This window comes from Penaeus japonicus, unplaced genomic scaffold, assembly GCF_977035675.1.
Source record: "Penaeus japonicus unplaced genomic scaffold, GWHDUDI00000001_assembly GWHDUDI00000016, whole genome shotgun sequence".
Classification (NCBI taxonomy): domain Eukaryota; kingdom Metazoa; phylum Arthropoda; class Malacostraca; order Decapoda; family Penaeidae; genus Penaeus; species Penaeus japonicus.
Window position 1 is genome coordinate 23,857,987 of NW_028234418.1, and position 15,000 is coordinate 23,872,986.

Consider the following 15,000-nt stretch of genomic DNA (forward strand, 5'->3'; position numbering starts at 1 on the left):
TCCTATGGATTTCCTCAGTAAAGTATTCTAGTGCCCAAAAGGCTACTGGAATACATCATTTTGTATTACTTACACGATCTTAATATATTGTACAGTGTTGTTACATATGACGAATTGTTTCGAATAAAGTGAGCGAAAAAATGAAACCTGTCTTTTTACACCCATTCTCCTACTCCTACTGTATACTTTATCGATTCCATTTTAATTACAAATCTATCTACAAATGTCCATATTTATTTCCATATATTGATATTCATTTGCGTACTCACATCTAATGTTCAATGAATTCAATGTTTTTTTCATCTTTGCTCATGAACTTTTAAGATTAATCTTTGAAGTTACAGGAGTTGATATTACTCTTTTTTCATCATCAGTTTCATTTAAAAGTGTCGTTGATATCATAATCACTGTCATCATGATTATCATTAAGATTACTATTAGTACCATAGGTTTCACAATCCGCTGTGTGTTCACGTATACAGTAGAGTGATTTACATCATCACCTCCATCAATGGTATTGATATTACCATGATTATCATTAAGCAACATCTTTTGATTATGATCATTATCATTATTTATACCTATTACTATTATAATGTTCTTCATGATGATCATGATTATGGCTGTTGTTTTCTGATGTAATTTTCTTATAATTATCATCAATATTATCATCATTATCAGCAGTCATTTTTTAATTGATCTTTTAACCAATTTATTACTGTTATTCATTATCATTACTGTTATTGTTATCATTATTATCATTGTCATTATATCTATCATCATTATGATCGTTTTGGTTAACCTTATCATCATCTCATATTCATTATCATCTTCATTGCTCATATATGATTTTTATCATTATCCTTGCTTTTGTCATGAACATTACTATTAGGATTATTATTAGTATCATTACTATTATCATTATCATCATTACAATCGTTATTATTATCATAATGATTATTATCATTACTATCATTATTGTTATCATCAATAACGTTATCATCACCATTATCATTATCAGTATTACTATTAACATCATATTTATCATTATTGTTATCATCATTATTAGTATTATAATTATTATCATTATTACTATCATCATTATTATTATCATCAACATCATCCTTATCAATATAACTATCATTACTATTATTATCATTATCATTATCATCATTTTTATCATTATTATTTTCATCATTATCATTATTGTTATCATTAGGATTTTTGCTACATTGTTATCATCATTATCATTATTACTATTGTCATCAGCATTGTCATTATCATCATCATTGTTAAAATTACTATTATCATATTTATTATCATTATGATTATTGTTAGCATTATGATTTTTGCTACATTGTTATCATCATTGATATTATCATCATTGTCATTATTATCATCACTAATATTATCATCATTGTCATTATTATCATTACTGTTTAAATTATTATCCTCATTATCATTACTGTCATTATTATTATTATCCTCATCCCCATCATCATTATAACTATCATTACGAACATTACTATCATTATTATCGTTATCCTCATTATTCTTATCATTATGATTATGATTATCGTTATCATTATTGTTAATATTGTGAATTTTGCTATTGTTGCCATTGTTATTATCATTATCATTACTGTTTTTTGTCATTATCATCATTACGATCATTCATATCAACATTATCATGATTAGTAGTAGCATTATTACATTATTATTATCATCACTATTAACATTATTCTTATTTTTATGATCATCTTTATCATTATCATCTTCAGCATCATTTTCATCATTGTTATCATTTTCATTATCATTGTCATTAGAGTTGCCATCATTATTATCATCATCGTTATCATTATTGCCCTTATCATCATCATTATCATTATTGCTATTATCTATATTATCATTACTGTTAGTGAACACACGGAGATGTATTGCATAAGGCATTTTCATTTTCCTTGACCCTGACACTTCCACTCAGTATATAAAGCTTGGTTCGAAAGACCGGCATCATTCACCTCCTGAGCCATTCGACTCGCCACACCCTCCGCCGTCATGAAGATCGTAAGTCTTCAATATATTTGATCAGAGACCACATGGAACTTTCTCAAGATATATTAACATCTGAATTACGACGTAGGATCGGATTATGAGACAATTTCATCAGCACAAAATCTTATTTCTATTTTTCAGTTTGTATTCGCCGTAGTGGTATCAGTCTGCTTGGCTGACAGGCTGCCCAGTCATTTCGGCTATGCGTCTCCACAGCCTTCTTCAGCATTCAGTCACAGGTCACGACCTGCATCTCGCCCATCCTTTTCCGCCCCAACACCTGCATCTCGCCCATCCTTTTCCGCCCCAAGACCTGCTCCCCAGCCAACCTACTCCGCCCCGAGATCTGCTCCCGGCCCAGTAGTGCCCATCCTTGTGGACGATCGCGTTCACCCCGACGCTGGCGCTTACAGCTTCAATGTTGAGACCGGCGACGGCATCTCACGACAGGAAAGTGGATCGCCTGTTCCCGCCAAGGAGGGTCCCGTCACAGCCATGTCTGGCGCCTATTCGTAAGTGTCGCTTCTTACAATCTTAACCTTCTTTTGATGAATCAGCAAAACTGATATATATATATATATATATATATATATATATATATATATATATATATATATATATATATATATATATATATATATGCTTTATTATCTATGAACCAACATTTACAGTATGATAACTTAGTCATCTATTCCAGCTTCACCCTTCCTGACGGACAATTGTTTGAGCTCCGATTCGTAGCTGACGAGAACGGCTTCCAGCCTCAGTCAGCCTTCCTGCCCGTGGCTCCAGCCTTCCCCCACCCCATCCCCGCCCACGCCCTCAGACAGATCGAGCGCGCCCGTCAAGGACCTTCTCAGGCATACAGCGCCCCTTCCCGTCCATCCCGCCCCTCTAACTCCTATGGTTTCTAAGGGTCGTCGGGTTGAGAATAATGCAGGAATATTCTTCCAGGTTATGTTATTTATAACATTTTAGATGTATAGTATTGTTATGTAACACGAAGCGTTTCGAATAAAATAACGATAAAAATGTATATTTCAAATGTTTACGTTTCCTAGTACTAATAGTAGATAACATATATTAGGATTTATTTCATAAAGTCCATCATCCGATTATATGTATATATATATATACATATATATATATATGTATATATATATGTATATGTATGTGTGTGTATATATATACATATATATGCATATATATAATATATAGGTATTCGGGGGGGAATAGATTAATAGATACTGGCAAATAGATATGCACTTATGTATACTGTATATGACTAGTCATATGATAGTCAATAAATAGATTTTTGTATCCGCAATACATTTAAACAACCGAAAATACATTTGTCTGTGATAACTTTACAAGGATTATTCATACTCCTTACAATACGGATCTTGACGTCGAAGACTGGAGCACAAGAATACAATCATAAGGATAATCGACTGAAGCTAAAAAGGATGATATCGGTAGTAGCAAAATGAAAAATGATAAGGCAAGCATAGCCATTGCTGCAACTACCTCGAATGATAAAAGCTGCCTGAACAATAACAATATAAATAGGTGACAATCATAATGGTTGTGATATTTTTATTGGCAACAGTATAATAATATCGTGGTGATCAGAAAATCTAATGTTATTTGTTGTCTTACAGTTAATATCATTCTTACTGAGATCAATATTAGTATAATCATTATCATTTCTTATCGATGCATCCGTGCTAGAATGATCATGGTGATGATAGTCGTAATTATGATGGTGAAGATGATAATAATGATAATGGTAATAATGATTACTATAACAATAATCATGTTAACAATAGTGATAATAGTGGAGATTGTTACCACACTCATCATCATCAATTTTTTTTGTTATCCTTATCATCTTTTTTGTTATTGTTATCTTAATTGTTATTGTTCTTAGCATTTTTATCATATTTATTGTCAATAATATTATCATTATTATCATTATCCTCATCATCAGAATCATCATTATTACCAGTATAGCTTTTGTTATTAACATCTTTTTTACTTGTACTGTGTTTATCATTGTCATCAGTATCATTATAGTAAACTGTGCATTGATTGTGTTTTCATTAGCATTGTCAGTATTATTATTGTCATCATTATTATAATCATTATTGATATTATAATCAATAAATTATCATAATTATTATTTAACATTACTACTGTTATTATAACTATTATCATCATTGCTAGCATATGCTATCATTATCATCATCATTATTATCATCAGTATGATTATTATTACGGCTTCTGTTATCATTATTGTTATTAGCATTATCATTGCTCTTGTTGCAATCTTTTTTTTCTTTTGGTTGTGATTGCTACTGTTATCTTTTTCTTCTGGCATTTATCATCAGTAATACTGATTCTGGATGTTGTTATCTGCATCACCATCATCATTAATCTTATTATTATTACTATTCTTAAAATCTTTATTTCTACAGTGTCTCCAGAATCATTATTCCTATTTTAGTCTATATTGTCATTAATGATTTCTTTGTTATATACATCCCCTCGATAACATAATCAACATACGTGTTCTCTTCAACGAAGCGCCGTATTACGCAGAGCAATGGCATAGACTCACAGCCACAAGGAATCTAGTCTAGGAATAAAATCATAACCCAAGTCAGTAAGCCACAAAATACCGTGTAACTTTCTTGAGAAGTATGCTGGTTTTCTTATGAAGACCTGTCATTTTCATTAAATCAAATGTCATTGAATTATAAACAGTCGTTGAGTACGTGTAATGTCCTATGTAGATGTAAATTTTTTATCACGTATACAGCAGAGTGATTAACATCATCACCTCCATCATTAGTATTAATATTACCATAATTATCATTAAGCAACATCTTTTGATTATGATTATTATCATTATCAATACCTAATACTATTATAATTTTCCCCATGATGATCATGATTATAGCTGTTGGTTTACTGATGTACTTTTTGTTATAAATAACATTAATATTATAATCATTATCAGTAGTCTTTTTTTTTTTTTTTTTTTTTTGGTTATTGATCTTTTGACCAATTCATTACTGTTATTGTTTTCATTATTGTCACTGTCATTATATCTATCATCATTATGATCGTTATAATCATAGTTATCATCTTCATTGCTCATATATGATTTTTATCATTATCCTTGTTATTATCTTATTATCAGGATTATTATCATTACTATCATTATTATCATTACAATCGTTATCATTGTCATTATCATAATGATTATTATTATATCATTATCATTGTCATTGTTATCATTACTATCATTATTGTTATTATCAATCGTGTTCATTCATTATCATTATTACTATTATTATAATCTTTATTATCATTATTGTCATCATCATTATAATCATTATAACAACTATCATTATTACTAACATCATTATTGTTATCATTATTCTCATCATTATCATTATAACTAGCATTACTATTATCAACATTATCATTACCACCATTCTTCTTATCATTAATATTATTATCATTATGATTATTGTTATCATTATGATTTTTGCTACATTGTTATCATAATTATTACTATTACTATTATCATCAATGTCTTTTTTATTGTTTTAGTCATTATCATCATAATTATTATCATTATTATCATACTCGTCATCATCATAACTATCATTACAATTATTAATATCATCATCATTGTCCTCATTCTTTTTATCATCATTATGATAATTGTTATCATTATGAATTCTGCTACTGTTGCCATTGTTATTATCATGATCATTACTGTTTTTATCATTATCATTATCAATTATCATCATTATAATTCATATTGATATTATCATTATTGGTAGTAGTTGCATTATCTCATTATCACTGTAATTATCATCATGATTAACATTATTATTCTAATTTTTATGATCAATATCTTTATCATTATCATCATCAGCATCATTAGCTTCATCATTGTTGTTATCATCTTTATTATCATTATTATCGTCATTAGTGCTACCATCATTATTAGCATCCTTATCATCATTGCCATTATCATTATCACTATTGCTATTATCTTTATTATCATTACTGCTACTGAACACACATAGTTGCATAAGACATTCACATTTCCCTGTGCGGGTGGTAATGATGTTGGCACCTTGACCCTGACACTTCCACTCAGTATATAAAGCTTAGTTCGAAAGACCGGCATCATTCACTTCCTGAGCCATTCGACTCGCAACACCCTCCACCGTCATGAAGATTGTAAGTCTGCAATATATATAATCGGAGATCACGTGGAACATTCAGGATGTATTAACATCTGAATTGCGACGTAGGATCGGATTATGAGACAATTTCATCAGCACAGAATATTATTTCTATTTTTCAGTTTGTATTCGCCGCAGTGGTATCAGTCTGCTTGGCTGACAGACTGCCCAGTCATTTTGGTTATGCTTCTCCACAACCTTCTTCAGCCTTCAGTCACAGGTCTCGACCTGCATCTCGCCCATCCTTTTCCGCCCCAAGACCTGCTCCCCAGCCAACCTACTCCGCCCCGAGATCTGCTCCCGGCCCAGTAGTGCCCATCCTTGTGGACGATCGCGTTCACCCCGACGCTGGCGCTTACAGCTTCAATGTTGAGACCGGCGACGGCATCTCACGACAGGAAAGTGGATCGCCTATTCCAGCAAAGGAAGGACCAGTCACAGCTATGTCTGGCGCCTATTCGTAAGTGTCGCTTCTTACAATCTTAATATTGTTTTGATGAATCAGCAGAACTGATATATATGCCTCATTATCTATGAACCAACATATACAGTATGATAACTTAGTCATCTCTTCCAGCTTCACCCTTCCTGACGGACAGTTGTTTGAGCTCCGATTCGTAGCTGACGAGAACGGCTTCCAGCCTCAGTCAGCCTTCCTGCCCGTGGCTCCGGCCTTCCCCCACCCCATCCCCGCCCACGCCCTCAGACAGATCGAGCGCGCGCGTCAAGGACCTTCTCAGGCATACAGCGCCCCTTCCCGTCCATCCCGCCCCTCTAATTCCTATGGTTTCTAAGGGTCGTCGGGTTGAGAATGATGCAGGAATATTCTTCCAGGTTATGTTATTTATAACATTTTAGAAGTATAGTGTTGTTATGTATTATGAAGCGTTTCGAATAAAATAACGATAAAAATGTATATTTCAAATGTTTACGTTTCCTAGTACTAATAGTAGATAACATATATTAGAATTTATTTCATAAAGTCCGTCACGCGATTATATTTATATATGTATATATATATATATATATATATATATATATATATATATATATATATATATATATATATATATTACATACATATGTATGTATATGTATGTATATAATATATATGTATATATATATGTATATATATATATATATATATATATATATATATATATATATATATATATATATATATATATATATAGGTGTGTGTGTGGGAGGGAATATATAGAGAGATACTTGCAAATAGATATACATTTATGTATAATGTATATGACTAGTCATATGATAGTCAATAGATAGATTTTTGTGTCCGCAATACATGTAAACAACTGAAAATATAGATAACACATTTGTCTGTGATAACTTCACAAGGATTATTCAAACTCCTTACAATACGGATCTTGACGTCGAAGACTAGAGCACAAGAATACAATTATAAGGATAATCTACCGAAGCTAAAAAGGATGATATCTGTAATGGCAAAATGATAATGCAAGCACAGCCATTGCTGCAACTACTTCGAATGATAGAAGCTGCCTGAACAATAGCAATATAGATAGGTGACAATCATAATGGTTGTGATATTTTCATTGGCAACAGTATAATAATATCGTGGTGATCAGAAAATCTAATGTTATTTGTTGTCTTACAGTTAATATCATTCTTACTGAGATCAGTATTAGCATAATCCTGCTCTATAGTAAACCATTTCTATTTGTCTATATCAATTTGCGCACATATATTCTGCTCAAAAATTTCTATTTTTTCCATCTTTACCTATGTATTTGATGATTAAACGATGATGTTACCTAAGTTAATATGATTCCCTTTTTATTGTTCTTTATCTTCTGTAGAATTAACAGTCTCATTTTTAGTTCTAAAAAAAGAAAGAAAGAAAGAAAAAAATCAATATCATAATCACTATCATCACGGTTACATTTAAGATAAATGTTCATATAAAAGTTGTTTCATAATCCGTTGTGTATTCACAAATATAGTAGAGTTATTTACATCATTATTCCAATCACCAATCTTGTCACGATTATCATTAAGCAACAAGTTTTGATTATGATTATCATTATTGTCAGTACCTACTAATATTATAATTTTCCTCTTTATGATAATGAGGAAACTGATTTCGTTGTAGTGGATATCATTATAGTCATAATTATCAATAATATCATCAATATGATCGTTATAGTTATCATTATCATCAATTCCTCATTGTTATAATATTCATTGATTACATATGATTTTTATTATTACCATTGTTATTGTCATCATTATTACTGTTAGCATTATCATTATTGCCATTATAGTTGTTATTATCACTATTTCAGTCATTATCATTATAATCATTATTATTATGATTATCATTAACATCATAATCATTATTATCATTATTATTATCATCATTGTTATTGTTTTTATCATTCTCAATATTATTCACCGTCTCCGTATCTTTATCATTATCATCATGATTATTATTTTCATTAGTGTTATTATCATAACTATTATTGATACCGTTATCATCATTATCACCACTATCATTATTATTATTATTGCTACTGATATTATCACGATTATCATTATCAATACTATTATCATTATCATTATCATCATTACCACTAGTAGTGTTTTCGTTATCATTATCATGATTATCAACATCGTTATCATTATCGGTATAATCGTCACTAGTGTCATCATTATTACCATTATTGTTATCAATATCATTATCATCACTATTATTATCGTTATCATTACCATTACTATCAATATTGCTATCATTATAATTTTCATTATCATATTTATTACAATTATCGTAACCATCAATAGTATTATTACTATTATTATTATCATTACTGTTATTATCATTATTATCTTAACTATTATTATAATTACTATCATTGTTGTTAGTATCATCATGATCATTACTATTACTATTGTTTTATAATCATTATCATTATCTTCATTATTATCATCATCATTGTTATCATAATTATTGTCCGTTTATTACTATTATTTTCATTTTGGTTATCATAATCATTATCACTGCTATTATCATTATTATTGCTATCATTATCATTATCACTATTATCATCATCATTATTATGATTATTGATTTACCCTTTTCAACCATTAATATCCCTATTATCAATAGTAGCAGTATTAATAATATTACCGTTACTGTTGTTATTTTCAAGATTGTTCTTATATTTGTTACTTCTTTTTTATCCCTGCTATCATTGTTCTTATATTTGTTACTTCTTTTTTATCATTGCTATCATTGTTCTTATATTTGTTACCTCTTTTTTTATCATCTTTTTAACCATCAAGATGAAATAAAGCTTAAGAAATCAAGGACAAAAAGGAAAGAAAAGAGAAGGCAAATAAGGATTTAATAAAGTAGATAATGAAAGAATGTTTAAGGAAAAAAGTTGTGCTGTATTCTTCCCTCAGTTTTGCGGTACAGATAAGTATAGTTAAAATGATAAATATGCAATAGCCTAAGTACAAAGAATGATTTTATTTTAATTGTAGTTCATTCATTTTTCTTTATCTATTTTTTCAAAATAAGTCTGGTAATCTGACAGAAAAGATAACCATATCAATATATATTCAACACACAAAAAATTATATTCAATAAGACATTCACATTTCCCTGTGCGGGTGGTAATGGTGATGCCATCTTGACCCTGACACTTCCACTCAGTATATAAAGCTTGGTTCGAAAGACCGGCATCATTCACCTCCTGAGCCATTCGACTCGCCACACCCTCCGCCGTCATGAAGATCGTAAGTCTTCAATATATTTGATCAGAGACCACATGGAATTTTCTCAGGATATATTAACATCTGAACGGATCATGAGGCAATTTCATCAGCACAAAATCTTACTTCTAAATTCCAGTTTGTATACGCCGCAGTGGTATCAGTCTGCTTGGCTGACAGGCTGCCCAGTCATTTCGGCTATGCGTCTCCACAGCCTTCTTCAGCCTTCAGTCACAGGTCTCGACCTGCGTCTCGCCCATCCTTTTCCGCCCCAACACCTGCATCTCGCCCGTCCTTTTCCGCCCAAAGATCAGCTCCCCAACCAACCTACTCCGCCCCGAGATCTGCTCCCGGCCCAGTAGTGCCCATCCTTGTGGACGATCGCGTTCACCCCGACGCTGGCGCTTACAGCTTCAATGTTGAGACCGGCGACGGCATCTCACGACAGGAAAGTGGATCGCCTGTTCCCGCCAAGGAGGGCCCCGTCACAGCCATGTCTGGCGCCTATTCGTAAGTGTCGCTTCTTACAATCTTAATATTGTTTTGATGAGTCAGCAGAACTGATATATATATATACATATACATACATACATACATACACATAACAACAAACACAATAGAAAAGTGTATAAAATAATATACATATATATATACATATACATACATACATACATACATATACATATATATATGCCTTATTCCTTATGAACCAACATATACAGTATGATAACTTAGTCATCTCTTCCAGCTTCACCCTTCCTGACGGACAGTTGTTTGAGCTCCGATTCGTAGCTGACGAGAACGGCTTCCAGCCTCAGTCAGCCTTCCTGCCCGTGGCTCCAGCCTTCCCCCACCCCATCCCCGCCCACGCCCTTAGACAAATCGAGCGCGCCCGTCAAGGACCTTCTCAGGGATACGGTGCCCCTACTCGTCCCTCACGCCCTTCTAATTCCTATGGACTTCCTCAATAAAGTATTCTAGTGCTCAAAAGATAACTGGAATATTTTATGTTATATCAATTAAAAGAAGTTAATGTATTGTACAGTGTTGTTACATGTAACGAATTGTTTTGAATAAAATAACTGACCAAAGGAAACATGTCTTTTTACACAAATACTGCTATTCATCCTATTATATAGTATATTTATTTACTTGTTGCTATCTATAAATCTATGTCTATTTATCTATCTATAAATATCACATCCACTTCCTTATTTCTATATCGATTTGCGGACACATCTCATGTTCAATAATTTATGCCTTTCCTCATCTTTGACTATATATATTTTTATAATTAAGTAATAAAGTTTTTAGGTTGGTATTGTTCCTTTTTTTACTTTCATCATCATCTTTTGTATCATCAGTTTCATCATATTTACCTTTAAGATTAGTATTGATTCCATATTCGTTTCATAATCCACTGTGTATTTACATATACGTTATATTTATTTTTATCATGATTAGTATTGATATCATCACGATTACCATTAAGCATGCTTTATTATGCTATTATTACTATTGTTATTGTCAATATCATTATCACAATAATTATCATTATCATCTTCCTTATTATCATTATCATTGTTATCCTTTCTACCATTGCTGTCCATGTTATTACTATCATTATCATCATAAGTATCATCATTACTTATCATTATCATAAACCTCATCATTATCTGTATCATTACACTCATTCCTATTTTCAATACTATCATCATCATTATCATTCTCTTTTGTCTTCTTTATCGTATTTTTATCATTATGCTGACGCTTATTGTTATCATTATCATTATCACTGCAACTGTTATGATTATTTTCATTATCATTATATAAGTATTATTGTTATCATTACTATCATTATTTTCATTATCAGTATTATCAGTGTTATAGTTGGAACATTGTTATCAAATCATTAGTAATATTTTTCATTATTATCATCATTATTAATATCATAATCATTATCATTACTATCGACAATGTTACGATTATTATCATCATCTTTTTTATCGTTACTATCATCATTGATATCATTAACATCATTATCATCACCATCACCATTAACTTAATCAGTATTGTTATTATTTTCATTATCATCTTCATCATTGTCATTAGTGTTAATGTCATCATTGTCATTATTATTATAATCGTAATCATTATCATTATTTTTATATCATCATTATTATCATTACTCTTGTTATGGTTATCATCATTATTTTTTCTCATTATAATTATCACTACTATCATCATGATAATTGCTATCATAATGATTGTTATTATCTTTGCGATCATCATGATCATTATTATTGTTATTATCATAATCATTACTACTACTACGAGTATCATCATTATCATAATTGTTATCATTAACTTTACTGCCCATTTATCATTATTAGTCCTTTCATATTCATTATCATAATTATCACTGCTATTTTTTTTTATTGTTATGATTTCGTATTCTTTATTATTATTATATATTATCATCATGAGTAGCAGGGATGTTAGTATTGGCGTTACTATTATTTTCATTTGCTTTAACTTTTAGTGTTATTCTTGTTACCCGTATTATTGTTATTATATTCGTTACTTCTATTTATATCACTATGATCATTATCCTCACGATGAAATGAAACATAACAAAGTAAAGACAAACTGGAAGGAAGAAAAAATTAAGACAAAGAGGCATATAGAGAAATAGATAGAAAAGGTTATAGATATAATATCAACGAGGTTATAGATATAATATCAACGATTGGTTTTCTAAAATGCAAAACGGATGTCAACAATGGAGATGAATGTTTTATTCTATCATCAGTTTTGCGACACAAGTAAACGAAGTTAAGATTATAATTGTGCAATGGTATGAGCTCTAAGTGGAATGCATTTACTTTTTCTTTTGTTTGTATCTATTTCCAAAACTAAATTAGTTGATCTAACATGAATTATTGGTATATCATAGTGAACACAGTGAGCTATATTGCATAAGGCACTAACATTTATTACTGCACAGGTAGGTGATAATGCTGATGACCACTTGACCCTGACACTTCCACTCAGTATATAAAGCTTGGTTCGAAAGACCGGCATCATTCACCTCCTGAGCCATTCGACTCGCCACACCCTCCGCCGTCATGAAGATCGTAAGTCTTCAATATATTTGATCGGAGACCACATGGAACTTTCTCAAGATATATTAACATCTGAATTACGACGTAGGATCGGAATATGAGACAATTTCATCAGCACAAAATCTTATTTCTATTTTTCAGTTTGTATTCGCCGCAGTGGTATCAGTCTGCTTGGCTGACAGGCTGCCCAGTCATTTTGGTTATGCTTCTCCACAACCTTCTTCAGCCTTCAGTCACAGGTCACGACCTGTATCTCGCCCATCCTTTTCCGCCCCAAGACCTGCTCCTCAGCCAACCTACTCCGCCCCGAGATCTGCTCCCGGCCCAGTAGTGCCCATCCTTGTGGACGATCGCGTTCACCCCGACGCTGGCGCTTACAGCTTCAATGTTGAGACCGGCGACGGCATCTCACGACAGGAAAGTGGATCGCCTGTTCCCGCCAAGGAGGGCCCCGTTACAGCCATGTCTGGCTCCTACTCGTAAGTGTCACTTCTTACAATCTTAACCTTCTTTTGATGAATCAGCAGAACTGATATATATGCCTTATTCGTTATGAACCAATATATACAGTATGATAACTTAATTATCTCTTCCAGCTTCATCCTTCCCGACGGACAATTATTTGAGCTCCGATTCGTAGCTGACGAGGACGGCTTCCAGCCTCAGTCAGCCTTCCTGCCCGTGGCTCCAGCCTTCCCCCACCCCATCCCCGCCCACGCCCTCAGACAGATCGAGCGTGCCCGTCAAGGACCTTTTCAGGGATACACTACCCCTACTCGTCCCTCACGTCCTTCTAATTCCTATGGATTTCCTCAGTAAAATATTCTTGTGCCTTAAAGGCTACTGGAATAGTTTCTATTAAGCGACATCTACATCTTTAAAATCATTACCCACGTTTCCTTATGATTAACAATTTGGTTTCAATCGAAAATGTGATTGTCATTTCATCTTCTTCAATAACATCAATATCTCGGTCATCGTAAATAGTATCATCATTAATGTCTATATCATGATCCTCATTATTGTCATCCTTATTATTAATGTTATTTTCATTATCATAATCTTAATTATGATCATCATTATTATTATCATCAAAACGTTATCCTACAAGTGCGATTTTTTTGTTTAATTTTCAGTAATTTTTTGTTGTTGTTCTTGTTATAGCTATTATTACGGTTGTTATTTCTTTGTTTCTTGTTTCTTGCCATCATCATTACAATGAAATAAAGTTAAACAAATAAACATCGAAAAAGAAAGAGAAAAAAATAGAAGAAAATTGATAGAGATATACATTAAGAAACAAATAATTAATGGGGATGTCGGAGGGAAAAAAAGTTGAGAGCCTTCGAAAGGATAAATTTTCTGAAATGCTAATCTTATGTCAAAAATTCTTACTGAAGGAAAAGAGGTATCATGGCCTAAGATTGACATTTTTATTGCACTTTAAGCTTGATATATGAACACAGCCATATACATTATTATTTTAGTAATACAACTTTAGTAATACTTTTTCATCTGTCATGAATGATGGTAAGAGTCCGGTAACGTAACAGAAAAAATAAAAAAGCAATATTCAGCAAACTATTAATAAACACACACACAGGTACATTGTGTACGGCATTCACATTTCCTTGTGTGGGTGGTAATGATGATGCCACCTTGACACTGACACTTCCCCTCAGCATATATAGCTTGGCTAGACCGGCATCATTCCCCTCCAGTAGCCCAATAGTACCTATCCTTGTGGACGATCGCTTTCACCCCGACGCTGGCGCTTACAGCTTCAACGT

General features: G+C 32.1%; 5 protein-coding genes across 5 annotated transcripts in view; all 5 read left to right on the top strand.

Annotated features, from left to right (window-relative positions):
- LOC122242826 (endocuticle structural glycoprotein SgAbd-4-like) overlaps positions 1-140 on the top strand; it is a 1,031-nt gene extending 891 nt beyond the window's left edge. Inside the window, exon 3 of the mRNA XM_043000224.2 lies at positions 1-140. This exon is cut by the window's left edge and continues 202 nt beyond it. Coding sequence (XP_042856158.1) covers positions 1-21 — 21 coding nt within the window. The 3' untranslated portion in view covers positions 22-140.
- Positions 141-2,007: 1,867 nt separating this feature from the next.
- LOC147470195 (endocuticle structural glycoprotein SgAbd-2-like) lies at positions 2,008-3,091 on the top strand. The gene is made up of 3 exons (XM_086545306.1): positions 2,008-2,067; positions 2,197-2,567; positions 2,753-3,091. The coding sequence occupies exons 1-3, from the start codon at positions 2,059-2,061 to the stop codon at positions 2,967-2,969; spliced, it is 597 nt and encodes a 198-aa protein (XP_086401432.1). The 5' UTR covers positions 2,008-2,058; the 3' UTR covers positions 2,970-3,091.
- Positions 3,092-6,294: 3,203 nt separating this feature from the next.
- LOC122242827 (cuticle protein AMP1A-like) lies at positions 6,295-7,152 on the top strand. The gene is made up of 3 exons (XM_043000225.2): positions 6,295-6,318; positions 6,446-6,783; positions 6,901-7,152. Exons 1-3 carry the CDS (start codon positions 6,310-6,312, stop codon positions 7,115-7,117), a joined length of 564 nt encoding a protein of 187 aa, XP_042856159.1. The 5' UTR covers positions 6,295-6,309; the 3' UTR covers positions 7,118-7,152.
- Positions 7,153-10,054: 2,902 nt separating this feature from the next.
- Positions 10,055-11,154, top strand: LOC122242828 (endocuticle structural glycoprotein SgAbd-4-like). Its single transcript, XM_043000226.2, has 3 exons — positions 10,055-10,109; positions 10,225-10,595; positions 10,834-11,154. The coding sequence occupies exons 1-3, from the start codon at positions 10,101-10,103 to the stop codon at positions 11,054-11,056; spliced, it is 603 nt and encodes a 200-aa protein (XP_042856160.2). The 5' UTR covers positions 10,055-10,100; the 3' UTR covers positions 11,057-11,154.
- A 2,014-nt stretch (positions 11,155-13,168) lies between these two features.
- Positions 13,169-14,084, top strand: LOC122242829 (cuticle protein AMP1A-like). Its single transcript, XM_043000228.2, has 3 exons — positions 13,169-13,222; positions 13,352-13,689; positions 13,807-14,084. The coding sequence occupies exons 1-3, from the start codon at positions 13,214-13,216 to the stop codon at positions 14,027-14,029; spliced, it is 570 nt and encodes a 189-aa protein (XP_042856162.2). The 5' UTR covers positions 13,169-13,213; the 3' UTR covers positions 14,030-14,084.
- The last annotated feature ends 916 nt before the right edge of the window (positions 14,085-15,000 follow it).

Excerpts from the sequence above, each read along its gene's own strand:
- LOC147470195 (XM_086545306.1), top strand. Across the intron at positions 2,568-2,752 it reads GCCATGTCTGGCGCCTATTC|CTTCACCCTTCCTGACGGAC; the intron begins GTAAGTGTCGCT and ends CATCTATTCCAG.
- LOC122242827 (XM_043000225.2), top strand. Across the intron at positions 6,784-6,900 it reads GCTATGTCTGGCGCCTATTC|CTTCACCCTTCCTGACGGAC; the intron begins GTAAGTGTCGCT and ends CATCTCTTCCAG.
- LOC122242828 (XM_043000226.2), top strand. Across the intron at positions 10,596-10,833 it reads GCCATGTCTGGCGCCTATTC|CTTCACCCTTCCTGACGGAC; the intron begins GTAAGTGTCGCT and ends CATCTCTTCCAG.
- LOC122242829 (XM_043000228.2), top strand. Across the intron at positions 13,690-13,806 it reads GCCATGTCTGGCTCCTACTC|CTTCATCCTTCCCGACGGAC; the intron begins GTAAGTGTCACT and ends TATCTCTTCCAG.